This window comes from Pelodiscus sinensis, chromosome 2 (genome assembly GCF_052426305.1).
Source record: "Pelodiscus sinensis isolate ZL-2025 chromosome 2, ASM5242630v1, whole genome shotgun sequence".
NCBI classification, from domain to species: Eukaryota; Metazoa; Chordata; order Testudines; family Trionychidae; genus Pelodiscus; species Pelodiscus sinensis.
In genome coordinates this window covers 248,974,051-248,988,496 of record NC_143053.1, presented here as the reverse complement: position 1 = coordinate 248,988,496, position 14,446 = coordinate 248,974,051, and the positions used below count along the sequence as shown (strand labels likewise).

The following is a 14,446-nucleotide window of genomic DNA, read 5'->3' as shown; positions in this document are numbered from 1 at the left end:
GCACTTTGGAATAGGCAGATCCGTGGGGGATTTAAATATCCCCCGCGGGATTTGCATTTTCATGGCTGCCGCTTTTTTCCGGCTTGTAGATAAGCCGGAGAAAGGCGCCAGTCTGGACGCGATCCTCCTGAAAATAAGCTCTGAAAGTAGGAATAAGAGATCCTCCGGAAAAGAGCTTATTTTCCGGAGGATCGCGTCCAGACTGGCCCTTTTCTCCGGCTTATCTACAAGCCGGAAAAAAGCGGCAGCCATGAAAATGCAAATCCCGCGGGGGATATTTAAATCCCCCACGGATCTGCCTATTCCAAAGTGCTACATTTGCATCCCTATTACGGAATAGGGGGCAATGTAGACACAGCCACCCTCTCTCTGCTTGTATTCACTATTTTAGGCACACCTCCAGACTTCTCAGTGAAGACCAAAACAAAGAAGTCATTGAGCATCTCTGCCTTTTCCATGTTTCCTGTTACTGCTTCTCCCTCCTCACTGAGCAGTGGGCCTACCCTGTCCTTGGTCTTCCTCTTCCTTTTAATGTATTTATAAAAGGTCTTCTTATTTCCCTTTATGCCTGTAGCTAGTTTGATCTCATTTTGTGCCTTTGCCTTTCTAATCTTGCCCCTGCATTCCCGTGTTGCTTGCCTATATTCATCCTTTGTTATTTGTCCTAGTTTCCATTTTTTATATGACTCCTTTTTTATTTTGAGAACATGCAAGATCCTCATTAAATCCAGATGTAAATATTCTCATTGATATCAGTAGGCTTTGGATCAGGCTTCACTCCACTGTGGGTTCCTTAATTTATTTTAGGTCACCAATGGAAACTTTCCTCCCTTTGTTTCTGTAAAAATAATATTTGAAAATGAGCAGGTCAAGGTTCTTTGTATTCCATTTGGAGAGTTCTGCTTTTAAATTATGTGCCATGTTTCTGCCACCAAAACAAAAAGACAAAATCCAATAAACACAACTGAAATTATCTTCAGCAGGAAAACCACCTTAGACTGAGGGGAGAACAATGTAAAAAACCAGGAGCTTGGTGTAAAGGATCTGAGATTTTCTCTGAGGACTTAACTGAGTTTAACATAGGAAAACAATGGAAGGTTGAGTCATCATCTCTACTTCCAAAAGAGGTAAGTGTGTTTGTATCTAACATGGAATCACCAAAATTGGCTGAGTTCTTATGTATCTCATTAATTTGTTTGGAATCTTATCAAGATTGTTAATCAAGAAACAATTTTGTACTTTAAAATTTGTATTTATTACTCTGTTTTGTGTTAATGACCAAGAACTTCATAATTTGCTAATGCTATGGGAGTCCATCTTAGCTAAACAAGTGTTCACAATTGCATCATATCATTCCTGATAAAATTCACTGGATTAGGTGTATTTAGCTTCACTATTCTGTTTTATTAGTGAAGGGGAGAATAAGTGGATTTCAGTGAATGATAATAGCACCATACTGTGTTTCTAATACTGATAAAAAACGTTAATGCAAGTTGGAGCTTCCTGGTCCTGTGCCCTAGGAACATCTGTGGTCCCACTGGAATGGGGAAGTCAAGGCTCCCCTCCCAGCCATCAGACCTGTCCCCAGGGGCCAGCCCAGGCCACGGGGCTCCATTTCTGACCTTGGCACTCCCAGCCCCTGCCACCAGCCCCAGCCTGGGCTGTGTTCCTGGCCACAACTGGGACTGTGCTTTCAGCCGTGCCAGCCCCGCTGCTGCCATCCCTGGACAGGACTGAGCTCCCAGACATGCTGACTCCGCGGCTGGAAGCCCTGGCTGGGGCCATGCTCTTTTCTGCTGTCCTGGGCTCTGCTTCCAGCCGCTGGCCCTGCTGCCACCAGTTGGGGCTGTGCTTCCAACCCTGGCCACTCCCTATGGGTATGTCTGCACAGCAAAGTTATTTCGAAATAACAGCCCTTATTTCAAAATAAATTTCCTAGAATCTACACAGCCAAACTGCTATTTCAACATAAATTTGAAATAGTGGAGTGCTTATTTCAAATTTGATAAACCTCATTCCATGAGGAATAATGCCAAATTCGAAATAGCTATTTCGAAATAAGTGCTGTGTAGTCTTCGCAGGTAGCCCTGATGGCCACTCTAGTCTCAACCAAGAACACTCCACTCCCTCCCCCTCTCCCCTGGAGCCCTTAAAGGGGTAGACTCTGGCCACAGTGCCTGTGCCAGCTTCAAGCCTGCCAGACCACTGCCCCGACCCAGTGGCCCCAAAACATAAGCCAGCAAACCACTGGCAGCCACTCCCCAGGAGCAGTCTGCCAGCTTCCAGGAGCCTGCCAGGGCCTGGAGAAGACAGGCGCCTTCCTGGTCCCAGGTGGAGATCATGGACCTTATTCAGGTTTGGGGGGGATGCTCCCAACATCCATGATCTCTGTACTATATGGAGGAAAACAGCCATCTATGGCAGGATAGCTGCCAGCCTGGCCACCAAAGGCCACATGCGAACCCAGGAGCAGGTTCACATGAAAATCAAGTTGGTCCAGCAATACCCCCACCCCTGAGCCTTGAGTTTCCCCTCCCCTTTCTTCCCCTTGCTTCCCCCTTCCAGCTCCCTCCTCCCAGGTTTCCCCCTCCCCTCTCCTGCTCTCTCTTCTCCCCTCTCCTGCCTCCTTTCCCCAGTCTCACCAGAGTTTTATTCCCTCCCCTCAGTTTTGTTAAATAAAGAGAGTTTGTGTTCATGAAAATACGTGTATTTTATTTTACATCAGGAGGGGTAAGTGGAAGGACATGAGGGAAGAACGAGGCACAAGCCCCCAGTGGGGCAGACCAGGGAGGCTCTTAGTGCTCCTCAGGGTGGAAGCTCTCCCACAGGGCCTCCTGGATACTGACAGCCCCCCGATGGACCTCCCAGATGATAGCCTGCAGAAAGTGCAGCCCGGCTCGCAGCAACGTGTCCACAAGAAGCATCAGAGTGCTCAGGGGCAGCTCTGGCTCCACGTTGCAGAGTCCTGTGGTATCCTGAGTGAAGGCAACCAGAGCATGCAGAGACAAAATGCTTTGCTGTGCCTCATCGAGGTAGATAAGCAAGCAGGGAAACCTGAGAACTGTCTGTCCAGGAGTTCCCTTTAAGCACAGACCTCAGATAGCCTCAGACAGCAGCCCCACACAGTACGTCCTGACCTGGTGCCCTGCCGGAACTGATTCCGGCCAGCCTTAAATGCAATTCAGAGTCCACTCAGTGTGGACAGGCTATTTCAAAATAGTAAAATGCTATTTTGAAATGCATTTTGTGTGTAGACATGTTATTTCAAAATAAGCTATTTCAAAATAACACTGTAGTGTAGACATACCCTACATCTAGCCAGGCTCTCTGGCCCAGCAATATCCATGGCCCTGCCGGATCACAGATGTTGCCAGTACCAGATTTTTTAGTTTCAACCTGTAATCCTGAGTTACTGAAACACTGTGAAATAATTTTATTGAAAAGTATTGTAAAATTACCATTGTCTGCTTTTATTTTTCTTGAAATCTGAATTGCTGAGAAAAGAGGTGCAAAAAGATTGTCCCAGAAAATTCTGGTGTGTCCAGTGTGCTCTTTATGTATGAGTTGAAAGACCGTTAAATAAACATGAATATTCAGCTTTGAAATTTGCTCCCCCAGTCAGAAAAAGGAAACATACCATCTGGCCTGTGAGACAAACCAAGACAGTACAAATTTCAAACACAGAATATTTTAAATGAATTGCTCACAAATAAACTACAGTTGAATTATTATTCTCAGAAATGTTTTAGAAAGTGATTTTGAATAATGAATATATGCAATTTGGAAACAGAAAATATAATTGATTAAATTATTAGTTATGCATTATTCATACATCCCGAGCAGTGTGGCATCCTAAATATGTTGGAATAGGAGGGAAGTCTATGCCAATGAAGAATACATTGTATAATTATATGTGCCATTTCAAGTAAACTGCCATGGGCATTTCATAGTTTCATTCTCAACAGAAATTTTAGAACTCTACAAAAGTAGTCCTTTGATGAAATTATATTTCCACATTTTGCTTTCTCTATTTTTTCATGTGTTGTGCTCTGTTTTAATTGTTTTTAGCCCCAGTTAGTAGAATGTTTTAAAGCCTATCTATGTTTGAAAATCACATGTACCTAAATTTTAAAAAATGGAAATCATTATCATTTGTGAGATTTACTAGAATGATTAATTTGGTTCCTTTAAATATATTGTAGCCTTCTGTTTGAATTGATGTGCAAATATTTCAGGGATCATATACCGTACACTGTAAAGCTGGAGGGGAGACCCATTCCAGGACTGCCATATTATTAATAAGCACAGTACCCAAATACAGTTTTATTTTTTTAATATCTCCCTTAATTATAACTGCTTACCAATGAACTTATTCAGTTTATTTTAAAGCATTATGATTTCATTAAGGGAAAATTGATGTATTGTCTTTCTTGTGCAGCAACTGGATTACATCAGCTGTTCTGAAGGCAGCACAGCGGATCTGACAAATCCTGAGGAGCTTCTGAAACAGATCCCTGAGCTTGCTGAATACTTAAAGGAACCTGATAACTGTTTTCCAAAAGGTAAGAATCTGCTGATTTCCCTATGACTAAGAAGAGAGAACAGCTCACAGTAGCCTCTTCTCCTAGCTAATGCTGAAACACTCAGATTCTCAACACCAAGCCACTCTATTTGCTGAGTATTTAATGATAAAAATACTTTAATGATAATAATAATCAATAATACTTAATTCCTAGTACTTGGATAGTACTTTTCATCCACAGATCTCAATAACAGTGAAAACATATGTGAAATAGGCAGAGAGAACTTGTTGGTATTCGGTTGAATTTCTCTAGGATGGTGAACATGGAAACCCACTTTAAATTGCTATATAGCCAATGCCAGATGCCCCAGAGGGAGTGAACAGAATAGGGAATCACCACGGGATCCTCTCCTGTCATCCATTTCCAGCCTCTGACAGTCAAAGGCTGGGGACACCAGTCCTACCCGCCCTGGCTGATAGCCATTGATGGACCTAACCTCCATGAATCTATCTAGTTTATTATCAAAGTATCAGTTTAAGCTTAATTGGATGTGACAGTGATGATGTCCCATTTTAGGACAATATTCTGGAATCCTAAAAGAGGTCCAGAATACTGTGTAGGATATCTCATGTAACACAAGAGTGACCATACTGGGACACACCAAAGGTCCACATAGCCCAGGATCCTGTCTTCCGACAGTAGCCAATACCAGGTGCCCCAGATGAAATGAACGGTTATCGTGAAATGATCCATTCTCAGTTGCTCACTCCCAGCTTCTAGCCAAAATGTGATGAGACAAAACTGCTTAGTGAGAACATGGACAAACCTCTCTACCTGCAGGGGTTAGGAAAGAATTTCTCCTTGGTATGTTAGTTGATCTCCTCCCTTTGAAGCATCAGGGATGGCCATGGCTGAAGATGGGACAGTGGAAAGGGAAGATCAAGATTTTGAGGCTGTACTGAGCATTCTTTCTCTCAGGTATTTGTTTGCTTGGTGGGTTCTTGCTGACTTGGCCAGGGTCTAATTGATTGTCATATGTAGAACTGGGAAGGAATTTGCCTCCAGATCACATTGGGAGTGATTTTGGGGGCGAGGGTGTTTCACCTTCCTATGTAGTGTGGGGTGTTGGTAATTTGCCAGCATTAACATATCTCACTCATTTCCCTGCCACTGCAGGGGTCTTAGGCATTAGTGTGCCTTGGTGCCTCCTATTTTCTGTCTGTGGCACATAAGTCATCTCCTTTAAGCAGTCTAATTTAGCAGTACTGTCAACTTTATTTGTTTTGATGGTACGAATCTATTGTTAGAAAACACCATTATTTTAGTTGAAGGAGATACTATCATTCTGGATTTTTGTTCAAAATTGCAGAATTGAAGAGATGGGGAGTCTGAAGTAGTTGGGTGGGAAATAAGGATAGGTTATTTATTGTGTACAGTATCTGGAGTTTTTCAAGATGTTTTTTCCCTCTGGGTGTTCTACTATAGATGTGCATGTGTCTCATATCAAGAGATTTTTGGTAACAGTCTGTTCAGTCCACACATGCACCGTAACTATCTTGCACCCTATGCTAAGGGTACACAAAGCAGTTCTGGATCAAATGCAATTCCAGTTACTTTCTTACTGCAAAATCCAACCATGCTAACATTGCCAAAGGAGGTCAGGCAGTGAAGCACCCACAGGGACAAAACATCTTGAAGACAAAATATCCAGCTACTGTACAAAGTAAATAATTTCTCCTCCTCCTTTGAGTAAATTTCCTTAAGGGAGATTTGGTCTGTGTGACTCCCATGTACTATCCCTTCTGTGGTGGTGGGTACTCTGGAAGTCAATCTGGTTCAGAACAACACTCCTGAAAGCAACATCTGCCCTAGTAGTGTGCGCTAGTACATAGTGCTTAGAAATGGCACGAACAGATACCCAAGGGCTGTGTCTACACTGGGCCACTTATTCCGGAAAATCAGCCGCTTTTCCGGAATAAGCTGCGAGCTGTCTACACTGGCCCTTGAATTTCCGGAAAAGCAACGACGCTTTACTATACAAAATCAGCCGCTATTCCGGAAAAACTATTCTGCTCCCGCTTGGGCATAAGTCCTTATTCCGGAACACTGTTCCGGAAAAGGGCCAGTGTAGACAGCCCAGTAGTCTTTTCCGGAAAAGCACGTCTACATTGGCCACAGATGCTTTTCCGGAAAAAGGGCTTTTCCGGAAAAGCAGCCTGCCAATGTAGATGCTCCTTTTCCGGAAAAACTGAAAACGGAATAGTATTCCGTTTTAAGCAGTTCCAGAAATTCATGCCAGTGTAGACACAGCCAAGTGGTAATTTGGCATGCATCCACAATAGGAATATTTTTCAACAAGAAGCTGATTGGTACTTAGTGGAATGAGCCATAACAACTGAAAGGCGCTGAAGATTAAAACTTTACCAATAAGCTTAAAAGATCTAAGAATCTCTTTGGGAGTCTTAGGGTGGAGATTAAGTTCCCCTAATTCTAGCTGCAATGTGATTAAAAAGTCTAGGAAAGGGTCTAAAAGATTTTGTTTTTTCAAGTAAAAGGCAAATGTTCTTCCAACAGCTAGAGTATGTAAACTGACATCTGTCCTACAAGTATGTCATCTGGGGTAAAACACTGATAACTGTAACTATCTCTGGCTTTGACCTTTGCCTTGATTTCTCACCTTCTCTAGTTCCATTCCCAGGCTCTGGCTCCTGATTCCAGCCCGTAGGCCTGACTGGCCATTCCTCAGTCCTCACATACTTTTCCTCCACCTAAAGAACCTTCCCTGTTGTCTCCCCTTAGGAGAAGAGCCATGTCTAGAGAGCTAGGGTTTAAAAATCATGTTTCCTGCCCTGCTTCTTCTCGTTGGAGACCATGGGCATAGCCTTTTCTGCCTGGCGGAAACTCATATCGCCACCAACTGTAGCACTTGCTGTTCCTTCCCTCCCCACGCCCGAGAGGGACAAAGAGCTTCATATGAGGAGTTATCTTGACCCATGCAAGAGTTTCAGTGACTGTTCTCTTAGACAACTGCAAATAGCTCCACCAGAGTATGCAGAAGAGGAGGACACTGAGCTGGAATCACAGCAATACCAACAAGCATATAATCAATCTTACCTGATGAGGTTAGCATTCAGACAGCAACATCTCAAGACTATCCCTGCAGATAAGGAAGTTTAATGTGTTGACCTTCTAAGGAAGAAGGTATTCTCAGCATCCAGACACCAGTATAGAACTGCTCACTATAGGCCCTGTTAGCAAAGTATATTTCACAAAGTATTCCAAATTCCTGAAGCTTAAGGACAAACTCCCTCAGTGAGGCAGGGTCCAATTTCAAACCCTCATTGATGAAGAAGGTAAACTGGTAGCAAAGACACAGTAGTCATTGCTAATACCACGGCTAAAGCTATAGCAACTGTAAAAGTTATGTGGTGTGACTTATGGCTTCATTGTTTGGGACTCTCAAGGGAGGTTCAAAATACAGATCTTCTCTTCAAATCTGATCTTTTTATTGAGGACACAGGTGAGGCTTTACACTCGTAAAAGGACTCTAGGACAATCTTCCACTGCAATTGCATTCTATTCCAGCCTGTAAGAGGAAATAACGTAAACATTTGTACAAGCCAATTCCTCTCCCACTATCTTTCTACCACCTTCTCCATACAGACTGCATTGCAAGTGCCAGAAGATCCAAGGAACAAAATCTGTAGCCTCATCCACTTTGATAACAGTCACCCAATCTCATGCTCCAACAAAGGGTTACTTATGTTGGGACATTGAAGAGTTACAAACCTCACAGACACCACCCCATGCTGCTTTCTTAACCTTTTGTGGTGGTCTAGCATACTTCACCCACAACTGGAGGGACATAACAATGGAAAAATGGGTTCTAGATATCATGTTCTTTGGCTACATCTAGTTTCTTTCCCAAGCCCTCTTCAGAGACCACTCTCACAAGGAAATCCTCCATCGGGAGATGGACTTTCTTTCCACAAGGGGCTATAGTGAGTGCTACCTCAATATTGTGGTAAATGAACCTACTCCAAATATTTCTCATTTCTCAAGAAAAGGGGAAGATGGATAGACATTCTCTACTTTTGTCAACTATACATTAATTTATTTTCAAATTTAAAGTTGTTTTGCTTACACTGGCATTCATAATTCCCTCCCTGGAAAAAAGATACAGGACTTTCAGTTTTTGACATGAAAGATGCTCTACTTTCATGTGAACTTTCACCCATACTATAGGAGTTTCTGCAAATGTAAGGTAGGAAAGAAACACTGTCAGAGTTCTCTCATTTGGGCTGGCAACAGAACCCCCGGTTGTCTTTTCAGTGGTGACAGTAGAGATGAGATGACACTGCTCCACCATTTTCTCTTATCTAGATGACTAGCTCCTAACAGGCAGATCCAGTTGGGAATTTCAGGTGGCAATCTTATACTTGTTCCATCTTCTGGCATTTTTGAGAATCTGCCTAGATATAGAGAGATCCATCCTGACTCTAACACATTTCTTAGACTTTATAGGTATGATCCTAAACTCAACCTCAATTTCCAAGACAGTTTCCAGGTTATGAAAAGCCCGATGAGACAAGTCACTCACAGACCTGGAACTACAGGCAAGATCTGTCATTCTCTGCTAGGATGCATGTTCCTTGTACTTACATAACAGTAGTTTCACCTCTGTTTTCTACAAGCCTGGTTTTGGTCTCTATTTACCAGACAGATATAGCATGAATTCCAAAATAGCAGTGTCAGCCAATGTCATAGCTTCCTTTGTCATACCTCTCTCCCACACCCAACATGATTACAATAATAGATGTATACCTCATAGGCTGGAGAGCCTACGTGTGTTTCCATACAACACAAGGTACATAGACACCTTGAGCAGCCAGTATGTATATCAATTTCCTGGAACCAAGAGCAACCAGACAGGCTGCAATGCATTCCTCCCACCTATACCGCCTCTCTGTGTCCAGATAATGTTGGACATTATGACTGTCTTCTACATAAACAGAGGAAAAGAAGTGCTACATTCATGATATATCTAGAACCATTCCCAGGTGCACAGAACTTGCTGGCAGATAATTTTAGTGGGTACTTATTCACCAACTATGAGTAAGTGGTATACAATTCTGTGCTCAACAAAATCTTCACTCCTTGGGGAACACCATCTTGGGGCCTTTTTACCTTAAAATAGAACAAGAAATTCAGCATATATAGGTCAGGATTTCAGGGCTAGTGTACTTCTACTAGCATGAGGTAGACCCCCGCGGTACGTTTTTCCACCCATTTTATGACTACCCTGGTTTTGCAGAAATTTTGCCACAACAAAGCATGTGTTGTTCTCAGTGCACCCAACTGACCCATGCAATTCTGGTTTCCAGACTTGCCCCACCATGAATGTCAACCACCCCTCCCATTAGCATCTGATCCTTCCTGGATCTGCTAACTCAGAACAATGGAATCAGACATTCCAACCAGGATTCTCCTCACCTCATAGACTTGTATTTGGATGAACTTTCATTACCCAAGGCTGTTAAAATGATTTTCAATCACAGGAGACAAACTTTAACAAAAAAAAAATTTCTAATTAAATGGTGGCATTCTCTAGCTGAGTGCAACAAAACTAGTTGTCCCCATAAATTGCAGGTATTCCTACAATTCTCGACTACCTCCTCACTCTCAAGACGTCAGGCCTTTCTGTTAGCTTGCTGCAGATCCACCCAGTACCTTCCACCATTGGGGATAGATCTACTCTGTTTTTACTCAACTGATAATAACTAGGTTCCCGAATGTCTCATTAGGGCTATCCCACCAACACTGTAATGGGGCCTTAAACTTGTACTTTAGTTAGTAGACCATGGTTACTTTACTTAGTAGGCCTACCTGTCTATGAAGGTCACCTCCTTGTTGTTTTCATGTCACTCAGAAGGTAAGTAGGGGTCACTCATAGCCCACACTCCTTATAATACTTTAAAAAAAGAGCAGGGATCTCTTCATCTCTACCTGAAATTTATTCCTAAATTAATTTCCACGTTTCTCATGAATTAATCAATTTACTTCATTGTTTTCTTTCCAAAACCTTTCAGTATGTAAAGCAGCACATGCTTCCCTGAATGTGATCGGTCAGATGAGCTTTGCATTTTATCAGCAAAAAATTAAACCATTTAGGAAGACCACTTAGATTGTTTGTTGCTAGAGTGGAATGAACACTGGGTCAAGCAACATTTGCTCAGAGATTCTCTCACATGGATTTCTGGCTGTTTTCTCCTTGCTATCAGGTAGCATGGCTCCCTGCCTTGAATGGGATGAGGGCCCATTCCGCTGGAGCATGAATTACTTCAGAAGCTTGTCTTTGACATGTGTCTATGCTGAACATTTTATAAGAGAGCAACCTGGAGTTGCATCCACACCTTCACAAACATTAAGCTTTAGTCCCAGTCTCTTCTGCTGACTTAGTCTTTGGAACAGCAATATTAAAAAATCTATGCCCTCTTCCTTCCTTCTTGACTACTGCTTATTCCTCGCCTATATATGGAATACATGTAGAAACCAGGACACAAAGAAGAAATTGAAGCTACTTACCTGTAACTGGAGGTTCATTGAGATGTGTGATTCCTATATGTATTCCACTACCTGCTATCATTCCACTCTGGTTTGGATTGTGACTGGATTTGTAGAAGAGAAAAAGCTGGAGAAGTGGTCAGTCTGCACCTCCCCTTATATTTTGAGTACTGAGCACAAGGATCTCCAGAATGCAAAAATGGACCAATAGACTCGGCTCAGAAGATTTCACTGTCTCTGATACATTGTGCTCACCTGTACCCATATGTGGAATGAAGATAGGGATCACACATCACAAAAAACTTCCAGTTACAGTTAAGTAACCTCCATATCTTCTTTCAAGGTGCATGGTGGAAATTCAGTTGCTTTGTACATTTGGATCTAGAATGATTAAATGACTAGAAGTTAGAATGTAGGGAACAGTATTTCACTGTTAAGGGGGTAGACTAGATGACCCTACAACTCTTTTTTATCACTAATTTCTATGATGCGATGACTCCTTCCTGTTACTTTATCCTTCCACCTTTCTGTGCTAACTGCTGTTGAAAAAGCTGATAAACATCTACCAAAGCCATGAGATTCATTCTGTTATGTTGTCTATGTTATGTGAATCTTATCATCATCTCTGTGAGGCCTGGTATACATTAAATGGGAAGGTCAAATTAAGATATGCAACTCCAGCTATGTAATTTACATAGCTGGAGTCAACATATCTTAAATCCCCTTCCACACAGCAGGAGTTTGATAGGAGGAAAGGCTCCTGTTGGCTTCCCTTACTCCTTGCGAGGAGTAGGAGCACCAGTGCTGATGGGGGCACCCTTTGAGTTTGATGTAGCAGGTCTACGCTACACCAGCAGAATTGAATCCTGGAAGATCAACCACAGCAGCATCAATCTGCCATGTAGCATAGACATGCCCTGAGGGTGTTGCCAATACTCTCAACAATATTTGTTGGTCTGGAAAGTAGCTCACTAAAGTGTGCGAGATCTTCCTCATTGATTAAAAATATTGTTGTAGTTTATTTTCAAGGGAAAATGAAAATGGACCCACAGAGAGAGAAACCGCAGAGAGGCAGGTTTAAGGTGATCAAGGTGCTTCCCCTGAACCCAGACATTTCCATAGTACCCCTGTATGTTCATGTACAGTTAATAATCATGTATCCCTCTTTCAGGCTGTGTTCGACGTTTCCCTTGCTGTTTAGTGAATGCCACAAAATTTCCAGGCAAAACATGGTGGAACCTGAGGAAAACATGCTACAAAATTGTTGAACACAACTGGTTTGAAAGCTTTATCATTTTCATGATTCTGCTAAGCAGTGGATCCCTGGTAAATTTAACTTAATCTGATATCTGTCTGAATTTTAAATAAACTTTTAGCACAGGAAAGAGGGTGTATTTTCAAAGCTGGTGTGGGGGAGGGGAAGAAGACTGTCCTGGTAAAGGACTAACTTATTTTTAACTGGAAAACACTGTAAGTCAAAAGACAGAATGATCAACTCTAACAACTAGTGATGATTTCCATTCTGGTTGTTTATTGGATTTTTCTGAAGCTTTGTCTGATAGCTATTTAACACACATAGACTATTGGTTTTATATGTTCATCATTATAATCTTTCCAGGTGCTCATTCTCTTGGAACATGAAGCTGAAACTACTTCTGAACTAAATGTTTGTATCCATATGAAAAAATACTCCCCTAAAAGCTATTAAAAATAAAATTCCTTGGGATAGAAGTGGAGTATATCCGCGTAAAATTTACAAGTTGGTAAATTAACGTGAATCTAAAGAGTCTAAAGGCAGCATAAGTTTGTATAACTTATACATTGACAGCCAGAAGATATAATTAACTTTGTCTCCCTCTTGACATACACTTCCTTAGACTTGTGGTGCCCTGCAGTCTTAGGTTTGGTCACTCTGTACTCAATTGCAGAGCCTCACTTTTGTGTTAGTTTCTGTTTTGCATCCAGAACAATAGTGGAAATCGAACAACCTGTTAAACCGCATTCCAGGAGGAATAACAGGTAGTTCGAACTAGGGCTTTATTTTGAACTACCGGGTCCCTGCTGCATGTAGACACGAGCAGTTAGTCCAGACTTGTAAATTTCATAAATGGTGATATTTAAATCAGCAGTCCCTATGTCTATCTTCCTGTCTGCTGAGTCCAAACATAACATTGGTGACAAGGAGCATCCATTTCATGGGTGTCCAGCATAGTTCCCTTTAAGGTGTGTGCCTGTGCAGCCACCCACAGAAGATTCTAAGCCTGCCCACCTCCTTTGAAGAGCCGCGCAGTAGCACTCACCACTCACGTTCCTGCTTGGTGGACACTTCATAGGTTGGCTAATGGGGCAGCACTCTACAACTTTGGCGGGCAGCTGGGGCAGCTTCACCACAGCCCCGGTTCTAGCTCCAGTGGCAGCCATATGGCCCGGCTGGCAGGCTGCTGCCCTGGTGTACTCTGACTGCAGAGAGGCTGTCCCTGCTGTGGGTTGCGTGTGCTAGCATTGGAGCCAGGGCATGTGCTAATGATTGCTTGTAAATAGGTAAGGATCTCCTCCCTCTTCTGTCATACTCAGTGTGAGGTTTTTAGCCCATTACAAATGTCTATGACATTAAACAAATGTATTCAGTCAGTTACATGCAAAGTTAGCATGAATCTGTAGCATAGAGCTAGGATTAATTTGTTTTTATAATATACATATCAGTTTCATAGATTAAATATTCAAAGGGTTCAGTTAAACTTCTTGTTTATTTTCCTAGATCATTAGGAAAATCAGTAGATAATTAATGTAACTTTACTGGAGGTCTTAAGTGCAGAATTGTGAATTAGATCCTCCTTTTCCTATCTTGCTCTCTTTTACAGTTGTATTTGTTACAAAAAGAATGGGGCATTGTTTAACCTGAATGAGTAGTACACCTTTGAGTTTAATTACAGTGTAAAGAAAATAAGAAAGAGTTCTTTTGAAAAGTACACATTTAAACTAAGAATTTAAATGTTAAAATTAAGACCCTGATTCAGAGATACACTTAATTGTATTCTTAAATTCCTTTGAAGTCAATGCAATTTAATCATGTGTTTAATGCTAATCATGTACTTGGGTGTTTGGCTGCATAGGGCTGGAAACATCAGCTTTAATTTTAAGTACATGATTAAATATTTTTCTGAAATCAAATGTCAACAATAAAGCATACATCTCAGTTCTAACAATTGCTTGTCCTAAAAAAAAAGTATTGCAATCCTGAAAATAATGTCTGTCAATCTGTTAAATCCTGGGCTTGATTTGCAACTTCGAATGCCTACATTAGCCTCCTTAGTTTGAACTAGGGGGCTAGTGTAGACATACCCTAATATACTGAATCT

At 41.9% G+C, this 14,446-nt stretch overlaps 1 protein-coding gene across 1 annotated transcript in view; it reads left to right on the top strand.

Annotated features, from left to right (window-relative positions):
- Positions 1-14,446, top strand: part of LOC149525458 (sodium channel protein type 5 subunit alpha-like) — a 51,498-nt gene that overhangs the window by 8,121 nt on the left and 28,931 nt on the right. The window contains exons 3-5 of the mRNA XM_089776018.1: positions 981-1,127; positions 4,439-4,562; positions 12,259-12,413. Of these exons, the coding sequence (XP_089632144.1) occupies positions 981-1,127; positions 4,439-4,562; positions 12,259-12,413 (426 nt within the window). The remainder of the gene's footprint in view (positions 1-980; positions 1,128-4,438; positions 4,563-12,258; positions 12,414-14,446) is intronic.